We start from the raw sequence: 14088 nt of genomic DNA on the forward strand, positions 1-14088 counted from the left end.
AGTTCTGATCTCACAAAAGGAACCTATCGGTTAATTTTCAAACAGAAAGCCCAAAGGAGAATGAAAGCAATCAATGTTTTTTCAAAGAAAAAAAAAAATAGCTGAAAAAGCAGTATTTAACAGAGCAGATCACAATCTTAACCACAGATTTTGTCCTTCAGTTTACTCATAATCTAGACTCGTTTTCCTCATCCCTATAATATCATTAATAATTACAAAGGCAGTTACAGAGCTGCACTTGATTAACTGCTGCTCATTAAGCAAGACAAGTTCAACGGCGTGATTAAAACAGACAACGTATAAAGAAGCAGTCATGTAACCAGCCCTGAATTTGAAGGGTAAGTAGGATGTCTGAGGATATCACATTGATCCTTGGAGCTCTTGCAGTGAGCTCCCAATTTAACCGGGTACAATGAGAAATGATGTCGTTATCAAGTGTTGTCATAAGAGATGAGAGATAAACTAATCTACAAGAGCACATCAGTGCTTTCATTCAGCATTTCATGAGCAAGTGCCCAGTGATCCTTTGAAGTCGGTTACAGAGAGCAGATTAAGGACTGCCGCTTTAACTATTTTTTCGCCTTTCTTCTTCTTCCATTTTTTTTCGAATTAGACATCTTTGTTAGTCATAGCACTTTAACAGCAACACGTGGGTCTTTGAGACTTATTTGCTTGTCTTGGCAGTAGTGCTCTGTGCTTTCTATTTTAAACTTGTCTCTGTTCATTTATAGCTAAAAATGAATCCACCCCCAGTTATTACCTGGTCCTACTAACCTCGCATAATCAAGCAATAACAATGCAAGCTTAATCAAACCCATCCATCACTCGGCTGTTTCATTCAAAGCAAATCATTTCTCCTGTCCTTTGTCTCCAGTGCATAAGATACACTTCATGCAACAATGATGAGATATTTTTGTATTTAGGTCCCTTTGATTTAATCATGTCAGAAGCTATGAAATTCCATTAGAGTTGTGTGTCATGGAGGGAAAAGAGAAACCTGATACAGATTGTGTTGAGAAGCATGGGGTTAACACCCTCATGTTGATTATGGATGCTGCTCTGCTTTCATAAACAAGATAAAATGAGCCAGTAACAGATGGTGAGTCAAACTGTGGCAAAGCGAAATGCCTGTGAGTGCTTTTTCATAATACCAGAGCTAAGAGGTGTGCTGTAAAGAACAAGGACGGAAAAGAAGCATAGGCGCTGCAATATTACACGAAAGCTTGGTTGTCAGATGTTTTCTGTGATGACACTAAGAATAATAATAATAAAAGTGATGATAAACATTGTGCTCTTACCTTTGTGCACTCGTCGAACTCACTGAAGATCTCAGAGTCGTCATCCAGGCTGTCTCCTGAGCTCTCCAGAAACAGTCCAACTCCATCATCCAGGATTTCCTCTGAGAGAAACAAAACAGTCATGTATATGCGTCACAAAAGCCCCCCCCTTTAAATTAGATTAATACATTTACTTGCCTTGTCATTTTATTACGATTTAAGACCTTCCTAAACTAATCCACTAAGCTAACTGCTCAGAATGTCCTATTTTTCCTCATTTAAATCCAGTAAATCTGTTGTGTTTGCATTAATGAAACTGATGTCGCTAAGGATGATGGTCTGAAAGTCAGTTCTTCTTGCATGGAAATAAAATATACGCTTGAGATTTGCCTACTTGCACGCTTCTGATTCATTTACATGCCAGGTGAGTACGTAAACATCACCACACTGTGAGCATCTGATGGCTTTGATACGCTTTAGATTTGTGGGAATTGAATTTAAACTGTTCATTAACCTCTGCTAATTGGACCTATAAACATGCAAGGATGGAAGCACCAGTGGCACTTTAAATTAGTAAGTGAAATACAGTACTGTGCAAAAGTGTTGAGCCATCCATCATATCTTTATGTTTGGCTTCCAAGTAGCTGGAGTTTCTTGTAATTCATTAAAGTGGTCTTGCGCAGTCATTCTTCACACTTTCTGAAAGTTGAGATCTTTCTGTGGGCATTGGCTGCTTTTTCATCCAATCCCTGTACCTGACCATTTTCAGGAATCTACATTTTTTGTTAATGTGGCCCTCTTAATCTGTCCTACAAAGATGCAATTGTATTTCTGGACCAAAATTGTGATTCCAAAATAGCTGTTATCCAAAAACTTGGCATCTCTCTGCATGGTGTACAGTGTAGCCTAAAAAAAACCCCCAAAAACAGAGCAAGTGGAGGAAAAAGCGGCATGCCTAAAAATCTATGTACAGTAGGTGAAAGTCTTCCAGAAACAGGAAAAAAAATTCAGCACAAATATGAGGACCAGAGAGATGAATCTGGTCCTTCATTTGATCCATCTGCTCCTCACTAAAGCCTAATCGGAAATGGTCGTAGAAGTAGAAGGGTGGGCATCGGGGAGAAAAGGCAGACTTCAGAAAATCAGTGGCAGCGGATCTTATGAAGTGAATGAATGTACATGTATGTGGAGAAGGTCAGGAGAAAGGTACATCAGAAAGTGTCTACAGGCATCTATGAAACAGTGGCGGCTCTGTGGTGGTTTGGGGCTGCATTTCAACTAGTGATGTTGGAAATTAAGAATTTAGGAAAACACCATCAGATACCATCATTACGCATTTGGAAAGTGTCTTAACGGCAAGAGCTTCATTTTTCAGCATGACAGTGATCCCAAACATACTGTTAATTCAACAAAAGCAAACCTGGATAGAAAAAACACACAATGGAAAACTACCAGCCATGGATTGGCCTTCCCAAAGCTTGGGCTGCAACAAATATTGTGACAGAGAACGAAACCAAAAGCAGCCAACATTGAAAGACGAGCTTTAAATGTCCTTCAAGCTGGGAAAGCCTGGAACTATTCCTGAAGACTACTTAAAGAAATTAAAATAAGCTTGGCTAAGAGACTTCAAAAGAAAAGAAAGAAAAGAGTTCTGTGCTAAAGAATAAAGGAATTCAAAGCAAATATTGACTTTCAATCCTGTTGTTATTTATTGACTGTAGTATCATTTATGTTTGCATATATTTCAGTAAATCACTGCACTTTTTTCCCCAGCAAAAGAAAGAAAGGTTGACTAAACTCCACACAGCACTGCATAATGTTAAAGTATACCATTTGTGTCTTTTTTCCTTTTACCTTGACTTTGGGAGAAAATGTCAGTGTAGAGATCCTCCTCTGCATCTGAGCGGCGTGGCGGCAAGTAGCAGAGCTGACGGCGGTCCACCGCAGGCAAGGTGTTGACTGTCAGAGCCAGTGAAGCCTGAGAGAATGCTGCTTTCATGTCAGAGAAATTAAGACTATGGGAGTCTTTTCCATTTAACTGAAGTATTTCATCCCCTGCGTTCAGACCTGCAAAAACATGCACAACCAGCTTTCAGCATCAGCTCCAGTTTACGGTCTCCTGTTCCTTCATTTACTAAAAAAAATGTTCTCTAATATCAGATCGTAATGACCTAATCTTTAGCAATAATCAAACAACTCCTGCTTGAAATGTTCAAATGGTGTTTTAAGTAAAATGTATTTGTATAGCGCTTTACTAGTCCCTAAGGACCCCAAAGCGCTTTACACAACCAGTCATCCACCCATTCACACACACATTCACACACTGGTGATGGCAAGCTACATTGTAGCCACAGCCACCCTGGGGCGCACTGACAGAGGCGAGGCTGCCGGACACTGGCGCCACCGGGCCCTCTGACCACCACCAGTAGGCAACGGGTGAAGTGTCTTGCCCAAGGACACAACGACCGAGACTGTCCAAGCCGGGGCTCAAACCGGACAAACTCCCAACTCTTGAGCCACAATCTACAACTTTGGAGACTGTTGTTTTAATTTCAGCCCCACAGGCATGACCCGTTTCTCTATTTTTTGTGAAATATTAGCCAGTAACACATTAACACTTGTTGTCCAACATCAGTCATAATTGTTCTGGGATCAATGCTCTTTATCTTTATTTTGACATCATTCAGCTCTTCAGCTTCATTACAGGAGAGCCAGTGTGAAGCAGCCGTTGTTAAGTGTCAGATTCAACATAATTCTTCATAAAGGCCAGTGAGAGGCATGATTATAGTAATCAGCACCCTTGAGAAGTGTTGTGTCCTCTAAAACCTTCTCTACCTGTTGAATAAACGTGCTAATGCATTTTTCGAAAGAGAAACCAAGCAGGAGATGAAAACTCTCCTGGCCTTGATGTGAGAAAATGGAGAAGCACTAAAAACAGCTAAGGCAACCTGCATTGTTTATATTTTCCTTTAAAGTGTGGCTTATTAGATACAAAGTGTGTTTAGGAAGAGTTCTTTCAGTGGAAATGAAGGATAATTAACCTTTAGCAAAGGCTAATCCCCCTGCCTTTACATCAGTGATGTAGAGCTGCTGTACTCCATCCTCCTCCACCACCGAAATGGAGAAACCTGAACACAAAAGGGAAATGTGAAGAGAAAGAAAAGCAGAGAGAGAGAGAAAATGATGATATTAGCCAAGCATCAGAGGGACAAATAGGGATGGTTAACAAAAGGTCAAAGAAAATCAATTCTTATGCTGAAGAAAACAGAAATACGAGTCTTTAACACTGACTTCATTGCAGCATTCTAAATAAAGATAGAAAATTATTCTTACCGTAACCAATCATGCAGGATTCATCTCTGTCAAACTGGATTACTTTAGTTATTTTAGAGCAAAGCTCAATTTCTTTGTACAGCTGCAAGGAACAAAAGGAAGTCATTATACATCCTGAAACAACAGCCTACTTCATTCATGGCGTGGTGGGTGGGTTATTGACAGCATGGAAGGAGGCCATTAATTTTCTGTACTTTCAGACAAAGCAGCTCTAGCAGCTCTTTATAGAGGAGTTTCTTTGCTATGTCATGATTACATGATTTAATTACAAAAGAGGTTACAGATATTGTTTATAAAGCTTCTCCATGATTATTTTTGGTGCATGGATCTCCCAGGCACAGTTTTATTTATTATAAACCTTGTTGCTGTAGTATTTTTTTCCTATTGTGATTCCTAATACATTGTAAATCAACTCCTGACATTTTTTTAAATACATTTCTTGACCTTGACTCATTTTCAAAACAGCCTGTGAGGGGAGGAAAGATCATATTCAAGATATCAGTGACATACCAAGTCACATATATCCTCCTCTGGTTTGGGAATGTAGAATTGCACTTGATTTTCTATAAGGAATTTGAGTCGTAAGTAGTGTTTAGTGGGATCGAGCTGATGAGCCTGTGGGATGAGCACAAAAAGACAGAAATTTATCCAGAATCGCAGCAGTGAGATATCTTTCATGTTTTCCTAACAGATGGTATTTCTCTGGCTCAGTGTGGCTTTCAGTTTAAGCGTCTTATGAATATCGCTTTAAACCGTAGCTCATTCGAGGCTCTGTGTTTTTTTACCTTGCAGATGGACTCGAGAACACACAGTGCAGACTCTCCTGGCTGGATGATTGTTAGCACGGGCTGGTCATTTGGGAGACATACCCAGGAGGGTGTAAGGTGGTCAGGAACCCAGATATCGCTCTCTGTGCTGGGTCGTGGAAGGCTTTTCACAGTTCCCTCCTCACTTTTCTTGAAATGGAGACATCCAAAGTAATTAAACACACTTTACTGCAAGGTCTGACTTCTTCAAATTAGATAATACTTCTAAAATAGTCTCCAAAATAATCCATCTTCACCAATACTTTGCATCTTCCTTCTAAATCACAGAGTAGTCGGAATACACTTTCCAAGCCATATAGTGCATTTGCTTAAATGGGGAATGAAAGAAAAATTAAAAGCTCTAATTTTCCTGAGTAGCTGTCACAGCTTGTAAGCTCTTCACTTTGGCTCTGGCGCTTACTCAGAATACATTAAGGGGTAATATTTCACTGATGTCAATGTTGGCCACATATTTTGTTGAGGAAGTTCGCACTTCTGTTTGACCAACTGCTGACAAATGAATGCAAACAGATAACTGAATTATTCATCCTTACTGTGTTTTCCTTAGCAGGATCAACATATATGCCATCTACTGGCTTTTTAATGGGCTCTTCACCATCAGCAAAAACCTGCAGGAGCAAACAACAAAATGGCAAGTTACCAGTCAGGTAGGATGGATGCTTGAGAAATGGGCAAAAGTAACTTGTCAGCTGTGATTAAGCGCGGAAATTTTGGAAGGAGGTGGAACACTTCACAGACCTGGCTGACCGTTGGGTGGGCTTTTGTCTTTTTCTTTGAGGTAGTGTCCAGACCCCAGAGGGAAGAGAACCTGCTCTTGCGCTTACTGCAGGAACGAGACATGGCCTGCGTTCGCCGTCTCACTCCGGTCTCTGTGCGGGCTGCCACCTGGAAAACGTAACATGGCGAAGTGGGGTCAAAAACGGATCAAATGAGATCGACAGCTATCTGTTTGACCTCGCGTCAAATCCCATTTTGCCAAAATGACTTGAGAAGTGCAGCATATCAGCATATTTTAGGGGGTTTTAAAATAAATAAAATCATAAATATTCAAGAGAGGAAAGCTACAGTTCTGACAAAAAGAGAAAGAAGAAATAAAACTGAGTATATAAAAAAAGTGATCAAGGAACATTTCACTGAGTGGTTTATGGAAATTACCTTGTCTTAAGTGACTGAATAAATGGTCGTGTTAATCATACAGATATAGAGTAGTCAAATATTATGCATGAAAACTAGACTTGGACATTTTTTAGGCTGCTTAACTATTAAGAAATAAGTAAAAGGTTTGGTTTTTTTTTTTAAATAAATACTGAATTAAACATATCAGCACTGTGCCTGCAGCAGGCTCTAAAACTAGCCTAGGCACTCATTCTGTCATTTGTTCTGTCAACACTTTGCAGGCCATTCTGGTGAGTGCACAGTGCTGATACAGAGTAAATTCAAGAGGAGTGAAAGCGTAGGAAAGCTCTTAGCAGTTGTCTTTTGTTAGACATCCTTAACTGCTATCTCCCAGCTCAAACACCCACCTGCTCTGTAGCACTGCGTTGGTGGTGGTGAGGGAAAAAGCACCTCAGTGATCTGCGAAACATCGCTAAAAAATCAGATGTTTTCTTTTACTACTAGTGCTTTTAGATGTGAAGTACATAACCTCTTTGCAGCAGCAGTGGGAGGCCAAAACTGAACTAAAACCCTCACAAACGGGTGACCTACGTGAGACCCGAGCTCATAAATAGCATAGTCGTTATTTTTAAAAAAGAAAAGCGTGGTTTGACACAATGCATTGTAGTTTTTGGACTCGACTGTCCTGCCAAGAGCATCACTGGATGTGCTCAGTGATGCCAAAGTGTATTTTGAGTGAGATTTCACAGTCCTTTACTAACACTATGAGAACAGGTTTGAGCTCTGCAACAGCGACAGCTACTGTTACTTAAGTGCACTTTAGATAGATGTTTGTCCCCAATATAATAATCAATTCCAAGGTACATTTTTGAGGTCTCCAGGTCTCTTTTTCCACAAAAAAAAGAAATTGAAAAGGACACTAAAATATGCCATTGTGTTTGCTTCAGCAGCAAAAATAAAGAAGAGAATATTTACCAATGCATGGAAGGAAGAGACCGAGAATATACCCAGCCGGCCCATTGCCAGCTTGGTGGGGCGAGAGGCAAAAGCCAGAAGGCGTTTGGGGTTAGGCAGCTCTCCTCCTTGCAGGCTGGCCAGGTAGCATCTAAAGCGAAATAAATCCATGTGAAACTGCTCCAGGTTCTGCTCCCACAAGAATATCTGCAGGTTGAGAGGGACACAACAGTAATAGTTCATTAATGCCCTTGTCTGTCAACTTCAGACTAAGATGGGGCATCTCCTCACTTCCATAGAAGCTCTGTTACCACTTTTCTCAAAGTGTTGCCAACCTGCACTCTCTCTGTGCCTAATGGTTTGATGTTTATTGGGGCAGTAGAGCAGGACATTGTGATTATTCACTGGGCTGTCCCCTCCCTGTCATGGTCCTGCACTGGTGTTTGGAATAGGCGGCCAGCTCCATGGCAGAGTGCTCTGTATTACTGCCAAGTAGCCCAGAGACGAGAAAGAAACAATACTGCGCATTCCACTGGCAGATAGAGGCTGGGAGCGTTTCAGCTTTCTAAGGAGCAGTCCTACATCCATTCAGTTCTCACAATTTGAAACCTGACACTGCCAAACAGAACAGCTCCAACCAGCCACTACCAAACGGACCAAACAACAGCGATCTCTCCCCTTTCTGTAAACAGACCCATTAAAGACAATATGAACTTTGCAATTAATTGAGAATGTCAGGCTGACCAGAGCAAAGTGCATATTACAATAAGAAAAATAAAAAGCAATCTGGGGGCTGTTACATTTGTAGCATTAGCAGCCTCTAGCGGATGATTCCTCTAAATCTGCAACTTAATCCTCTCTCATTGCTCCCTGCTTCTCTCTTTTCCTCATATTCCATGTATTAAAAACCTGAGGATACAAGACTGAAATACATACTTACATTTGATATCTGTAAGTATTGTAACAATAGCTAAAATATCACTAAAAATGATCTTTAGCATTTTTTAATTAAGCTAAAGATTCCTCAGGATTGGTTCTCATTGAGGTTTAACAGATGTCTTAAGAGCTCTTAAATAGATATAATGCTTTTTTTATACGTCTTCCTGACATGCTTATGAATCCAGACAAAACTGAACTTTTGTGGGCTGATTACTAGGAGGGATGGGCAAAAGCTTAAATTTGAAAAACAAGTATGTCACAACTAAAACTGACTGATGGGGCACAGTTATATTTGGCATTTTTCATACTTCCATCCTTATTTGATAAATATTCAGCCAAGCTAGGAGTCACTATGTTGCATTCCAGGTGTTTTTTGAAGCTACTCAACCCATTTTTTCATATATACTTTCTATCAGTATTGAAGTTATAGAGACGCATTAAGAAATCAAACTGGTAAAACTTTGTTTAACTTCACTGTTTTCTTTTGAAATAATCTATTTTTATAGAAAGGTGATTTGTAATCAGAAATAATATAGCAGTAAGTCGTCTTTCCATGCCTTGTTCAGAAATGTTTTCCCCCTGCACACCTGCCTGACATGAGCTCAAAGAAGAAAGTAGCATGACACCTACTTGATCCAGGATCGTCTTCCTCTTCTTGGTGTCAGTGACAGCAGACAGCTGCATGTCTCCCATCTTCTTCATCTTCTCGTCCATGTCGATCTTCTGCTCGAGCTTCTTGATCTCGGCGCGAAGTAGCCGAACAGTGTCCTCTCTGTGATGCTGGCGGGCGACAGTAGTGGCACATGCTGAGTGGATGGCTGTGATCCAGTTTTCCAGCTCTGTCTGGCTGCAGGTCTACAGGGGGAGGGACCATGAAAGGTCAAAGGTTACACAGCACACAAACTCCTTTGTTTTTGTTTTGTTTTGCTCCTGATGTATTAAAAGGCCAGAATTTTAAAGATCATAAAAAGAAAATACAGTCAATACAGGGCAATGTATGCAAATTAAATTTGTATTTATTCACAGAACAGTTGACATACATGCATTTTCTTACCTGGAACAGAAAAGCATCTCCCAGGGAATTGCTGAGGCAGAACACAAAGTCCTTTTTGGGATGTTCTGGTACAGCCTGGACAATACTGTTCTCCACCCAGATGGCATGTTTGGGATTGCTGTTGTTGTCAATTCCTGAACGTCCATCAGTCTCATAGAAGAAGAGCGTGCAACCTGGAAAACCAACACAATGGAACTGTTGATTTAATTATTTAGTTTTACAAGAAAGTCAGATTTCCTCAAGCAATTTAATTCTGCTCTCCAGTGGCCAACATTAAGAAGTGCAGCATGGCAAGAGTCAGGGAGAAAGGCTTTATTAGACACAGGCTTCTAAATTGATTTCAAGTCCAGTCCAGTGACATAATGCCTTAAAGAAATCTTATTTGAAGTAAACCTTTGCTCTCCCTTTTGAATGTCAGCATGTAACTAAATAGCATCAAACATATTATCTTGCATGAGCAGGATGTCACAGGCTGACATTACAGGATTGCAGTGCAATAAAATGTAAATTTAATGATACCACTGAGGCCATGACACACCTTTGAGAGAAACCCAGTAACTCTTCCACTTGCGCCTTGTGGCTGACTCCACTTTCTTGTTTTTCTTATGCACAAGGAAGTTCTTAACAGCAAGTTTGCCAGCTTTGCGCACCATCCCTTGGACAACACTGAGTAAGAGGTCGGACTGGTAGGCGGAGCTCATAGTGCTCTGCTCATCACTTAGGGCAGACCCCGCCTCCTCCAAGCTCTCAGTCTGGCAGGAGCTCATCTGTAGTTCCTGACGGAAGTTTTCGTACACGCCCTGAACGCACTCGCTGGCCCCTCCGCCGCCACTGCTGCTCCCGCTGTCACTGCCAGTGAACATGTTCCTGCCATGCACTGAGAACACAGAGAAGGAGGCCGACATGGTCTTGTAGCGGCGAGACTGGTGCTCCGGCTCCACCGTCACCCCGTCGATGCCGCTGTCCTCATATTCGCTGCCCTCCCCGCCTGTGACATCCTGAGTTGTGGCAGAAGCACAAAACAGGTGAGACGGCATCACAGCTTCTTGTTCATCACTAAGAGGGCAGCTGGTCATTAACAACCGCTGCCCTCACCTGATCGTCTATCTCTAAATAAAGGATAGAAGCATTTTTGAAAAGCAAACATGTTGCAAAAAAACAAACAAAAAACAGATGCTTAATGAGAGCCCACAGGTTGTCTAACCCTGAGTTTCTGCTTAAAATTAATTGCCAACAGCAAAGCGTCTGCCGTTGTGTGAGCACAGCCTGCCCGGCCTGTGGCACCACAGGGTCTGCCCTCTCCTACCCACATGGTCAAAGGCTCCTGGGAGATGAAGGGGGTTACACTGAGCTTGGTATCTCCATCTGGTCACATGACCTAATCATGCGGTCCAGAGCTCCATTCACCAGAGTTGACGGTGCCCCGTAGAGACAGGGCCACCAATGCACGTTTTACTGTTACACTCTTCCACAGGCCTCCCTTCATTATCATAACAAAGGCCGAGGTATTTCTAACAGAGAGTGACTTTAGGCTGTGCTCGCCCCCTCCCATCATCGCAATCTCCTCTCACAAGAAAAACAACAGTTTCTTCAGGAAACTACGACTCCCTCGTCCCACACAAGCTTTCTTTTTACACTCAGTTTGTTTTAACAGCTTATTGTGAGGTGACTGAAGCGGAACAAACTCACAGATTCATTGGGGAAGTGAATGAAGGGAGCTGTACTACTACTAGATCATTTCAGATTTAGCACAGCTTTTCATGCTCTGTCCAAAACAGAACAGAATATCCACGACGGCATTAAACAAAGGAAGGTCCTTGACATATATGTATCCAACAGGCTATCAAAAATTCATCAGCACTCGAATTTTTACTGTTTTCTAATAACCACATTTCAATTACTTTTTTAAAGCTAAATTTAATGTGCAAACAAGCAGTACATTATAAAATAGTTACAGATCTTACCTGTATAGTCTGCGCCCTCCTGCCCTGCATGCTGGCACACATTTCAACTTGGTGGCTGGTCAGGCCTTCAGACAAGCAGTGTGAACGTCGGCAGGGAAGGGTGTATGCACCGTAGGTGTTTCCATCCTCGTCTGATGGAGATAGCATTTTATCGTCCTCACCCTCCCTGATAGCCCTGTTGGTGTTGTGCCACTTTGCATAGCGGCCATGGAGTTGCCTGGAGGCAGGACTCATCTGGCTATACAGCTCATCCAGTGAGTTTGCCCTGTCAGTGGAGTCTGTTGGGCTGGACTGCAGGTGGCCTTCGCAGCCAGTGAAGTCCCTCTCGTTAGTCAAGTCTATAATCTCCTCTGTGCTGGTCAAGTGATCTTGACTGACATCAGACAGGGAGAACTCCAGGCTGTCATCTCGCCACATGTCTGCAGATTTAGACCTCTTCTTGAAGCCAACAGTCTCCTTGGAGCAGTCTGGGGTTTTCTGGAGGTATTTCACTTCACCTGCGTACATATCTTCATCCTGCACCTCCTCTGCCATGGGACCAGGTAGGGTTATGTGCATTGAGGGATTGGCCAGGTCATTGTAAAAGGATACTGGACGCAGATTCATGGCCACCCGGTCCACCCAAATGGGGCTTCCAAAGTCTGGGAGGATATTTGTCTCATTGAAGGGTTCCAGGCCATTGTCAGCCAGGGACTGTGGGATGCTGGGTGTGCTACTTGAGCGCGTGCTTGTCTCAGAGTTCCTGTGCTCTATTTTTCCTGATGAAGCATGGCGAGAGCGTCTGGACTGCTTGTTGGAGATGCGAAGAGACCGAGACATGTGCTTACGTGACAAATAGCCACGTCCATAGAGGGCATGGTCCCCATTCTGGCTCTCAGCATTTCCCATGATTCAAAGGCTAAACGGACAGGGGGAAACAGATTAAATAAACCTAGGGGGACATGAAGGAGAGACATACAGAAGAAAAGAATTGTATCTGAATGGTGTTTTACCTGCAGGGCCGTAATGACTTTTCTGGCATTTTGTCACTGGATCTTAAGACAGTTTGTTCCTTTGGCTGGTATAATCCACAAACCTCTGAAAAACAGATATCTAGATGAAAAATCAGTACAAAACCTGTGTGCTCTTAATTATGTGTGGCTTAGCTAAATATTTGTACTCTTTCAACAAATCTGTCTACAGATATGGACCCGTAAAGACGGAACATGACATGTTGTTTCCATCCTAGGCTTTCCCCTAAAACATAGGACACTGTTCACATAAAAAGAATTGATAATGGTAGATGTTATAAACGCAGAGCTGTAACTTGTCTTGCTTTGCAGTTATTTCTTTAGTAATTATCTGTAAAGTCAGCTAAATAAACACTGTGCTTAGACTGGTAGAGGATGTGAGCCACTCAAGCCCCCTTCAATATGTACAGGGATTTTGTGAAGTGGAGGGTACCTAATGACAGTGTGAGCGAACATGAGTTATTCAGAACTGGAATGAACCATCCATGCAGAGATATAGTTGTTTGCTCTCAGGCACTGCTTCCTGCATTAACAAGGACTGGGAGCAGGAGGGTGCAGAAGCTTTGACTATAATGCACATTTGGACTCTATTTATCCGCCTTTAGGCCGGACAGTGTGATGTAAAAAGGAAAACAAAAGTCCTGTTCCACTTTGGGACCACCAACAGATGGGACAGAAGATTAGCTAACTCATTTGTGGCCGCTGCTTCTCACGATGTGTGCTTCTCCACTTTTTAGGATAGACCCTCTGGGGGAGGGGGGGGGGGGTACTGTGTTTTTGCAAATAAGCAAATAAGCCCAACCCTCTGGTGCTGCCCTCAGGCTTACTGTGAGGAGGGGCTTTACATAAATGGAAGTTGACCCCGTTTTTATACGTTGTGATCCTTATCCTCCCTCCTTATTCTGTCCACTCATCAACCCTCACTGGTACTGCAGTGTACCATGTTTGAACTTTACACAACTACATTCATCTTTTATATAACTCTGCAGTGTGTTGGCTATTTCATTTAATCCCATTTGGTACAAAATAGAACAGAGCGGAAACGCAGGAGGGAAAGAACTATGAAAAAAAACAAAACACCAAAGTTGTTACAGGAAATGATATTCACTGAGGCATACAAGCATTGCTCACAAAATGTAAGCACTACAATATACTGTGGACCACTTCTGGAGTTTTTTCACGTAGCATTCCTACATAATAACCTTAATTTTTAAAAATGGAGAAGAGGAGAGAAAAATGTCCACCTTGTAATGGTTGCTCTTTATGGTTGAAGTTTCTGCTATTTGTAGCACAAATGTGTTATTGTGTATGTAAAATGGCAAAATGACCAGAACTAAATTACAAGTGATGCAGATGGATCTCGCTGGAACCCAGGAATCTCATTTGTTAATCTCTGAAGTTCAGGAGCCAGGTGTTGTAGACCAAAAACGTTACTGATTAATTTGGACTACAATAGAATTGCAACAAAGTTATGCATTACTGTGACCACACAACACATTATCTTTACATATCTATATCTGTACGCTTAAACTTATGAGTGAAATTGGAAGTAAAATGTACAAAATGAATATTCAGCCAAATCCATGAGACCAAACCAAACCAAATGTTGCAATA

General features: G+C 41.8%; 1 protein-coding gene across 1 annotated transcript in view; it reads right to left on the minus strand.

The window, feature by feature from the left end:
- Window positions 1–14088, minus strand: part of LOC309687499 (rho guanine nucleotide exchange factor TIAM1-like) — a 40877-nt gene that overhangs the window by 11288 nt on the left and 15501 nt on the right. Inside the window, 14 exon segments of the mRNA XM_082502516.1 lie at window positions 1299–1399; window positions 3132–3344; window positions 4319–4405; window positions 4611–4692; window positions 5121–5225; window positions 5396–5566; window positions 5971–6045; window positions 6176–6322; window positions 7529–7714; window positions 9077–9301; window positions 9501–9673; window positions 10039–10498; window positions 11465–12362; window positions 12457–12541. Of these exon segments, the coding sequence (XP_082358642.1) occupies window positions 1299–1399; window positions 3132–3344; window positions 4319–4405; window positions 4611–4692; window positions 5121–5225; window positions 5396–5566; window positions 5971–6045; window positions 6176–6322; window positions 7529–7714; window positions 9077–9301; window positions 9501–9673; window positions 10039–10498; window positions 11465–12352 (2913 nt within the window). The 5' untranslated portion in view covers window positions 12353–12362; window positions 12457–12541.

Source organism: Aulonocara stuartgranti (assembly GCF_965226115.1).
Source record: "Aulonocara stuartgranti genome assembly, chromosome: 14".
NCBI classification, from domain to species: domain Eukaryota; kingdom Metazoa; phylum Chordata; class Actinopteri; order Cichliformes; family Cichlidae; genus Aulonocara; species Aulonocara stuartgranti.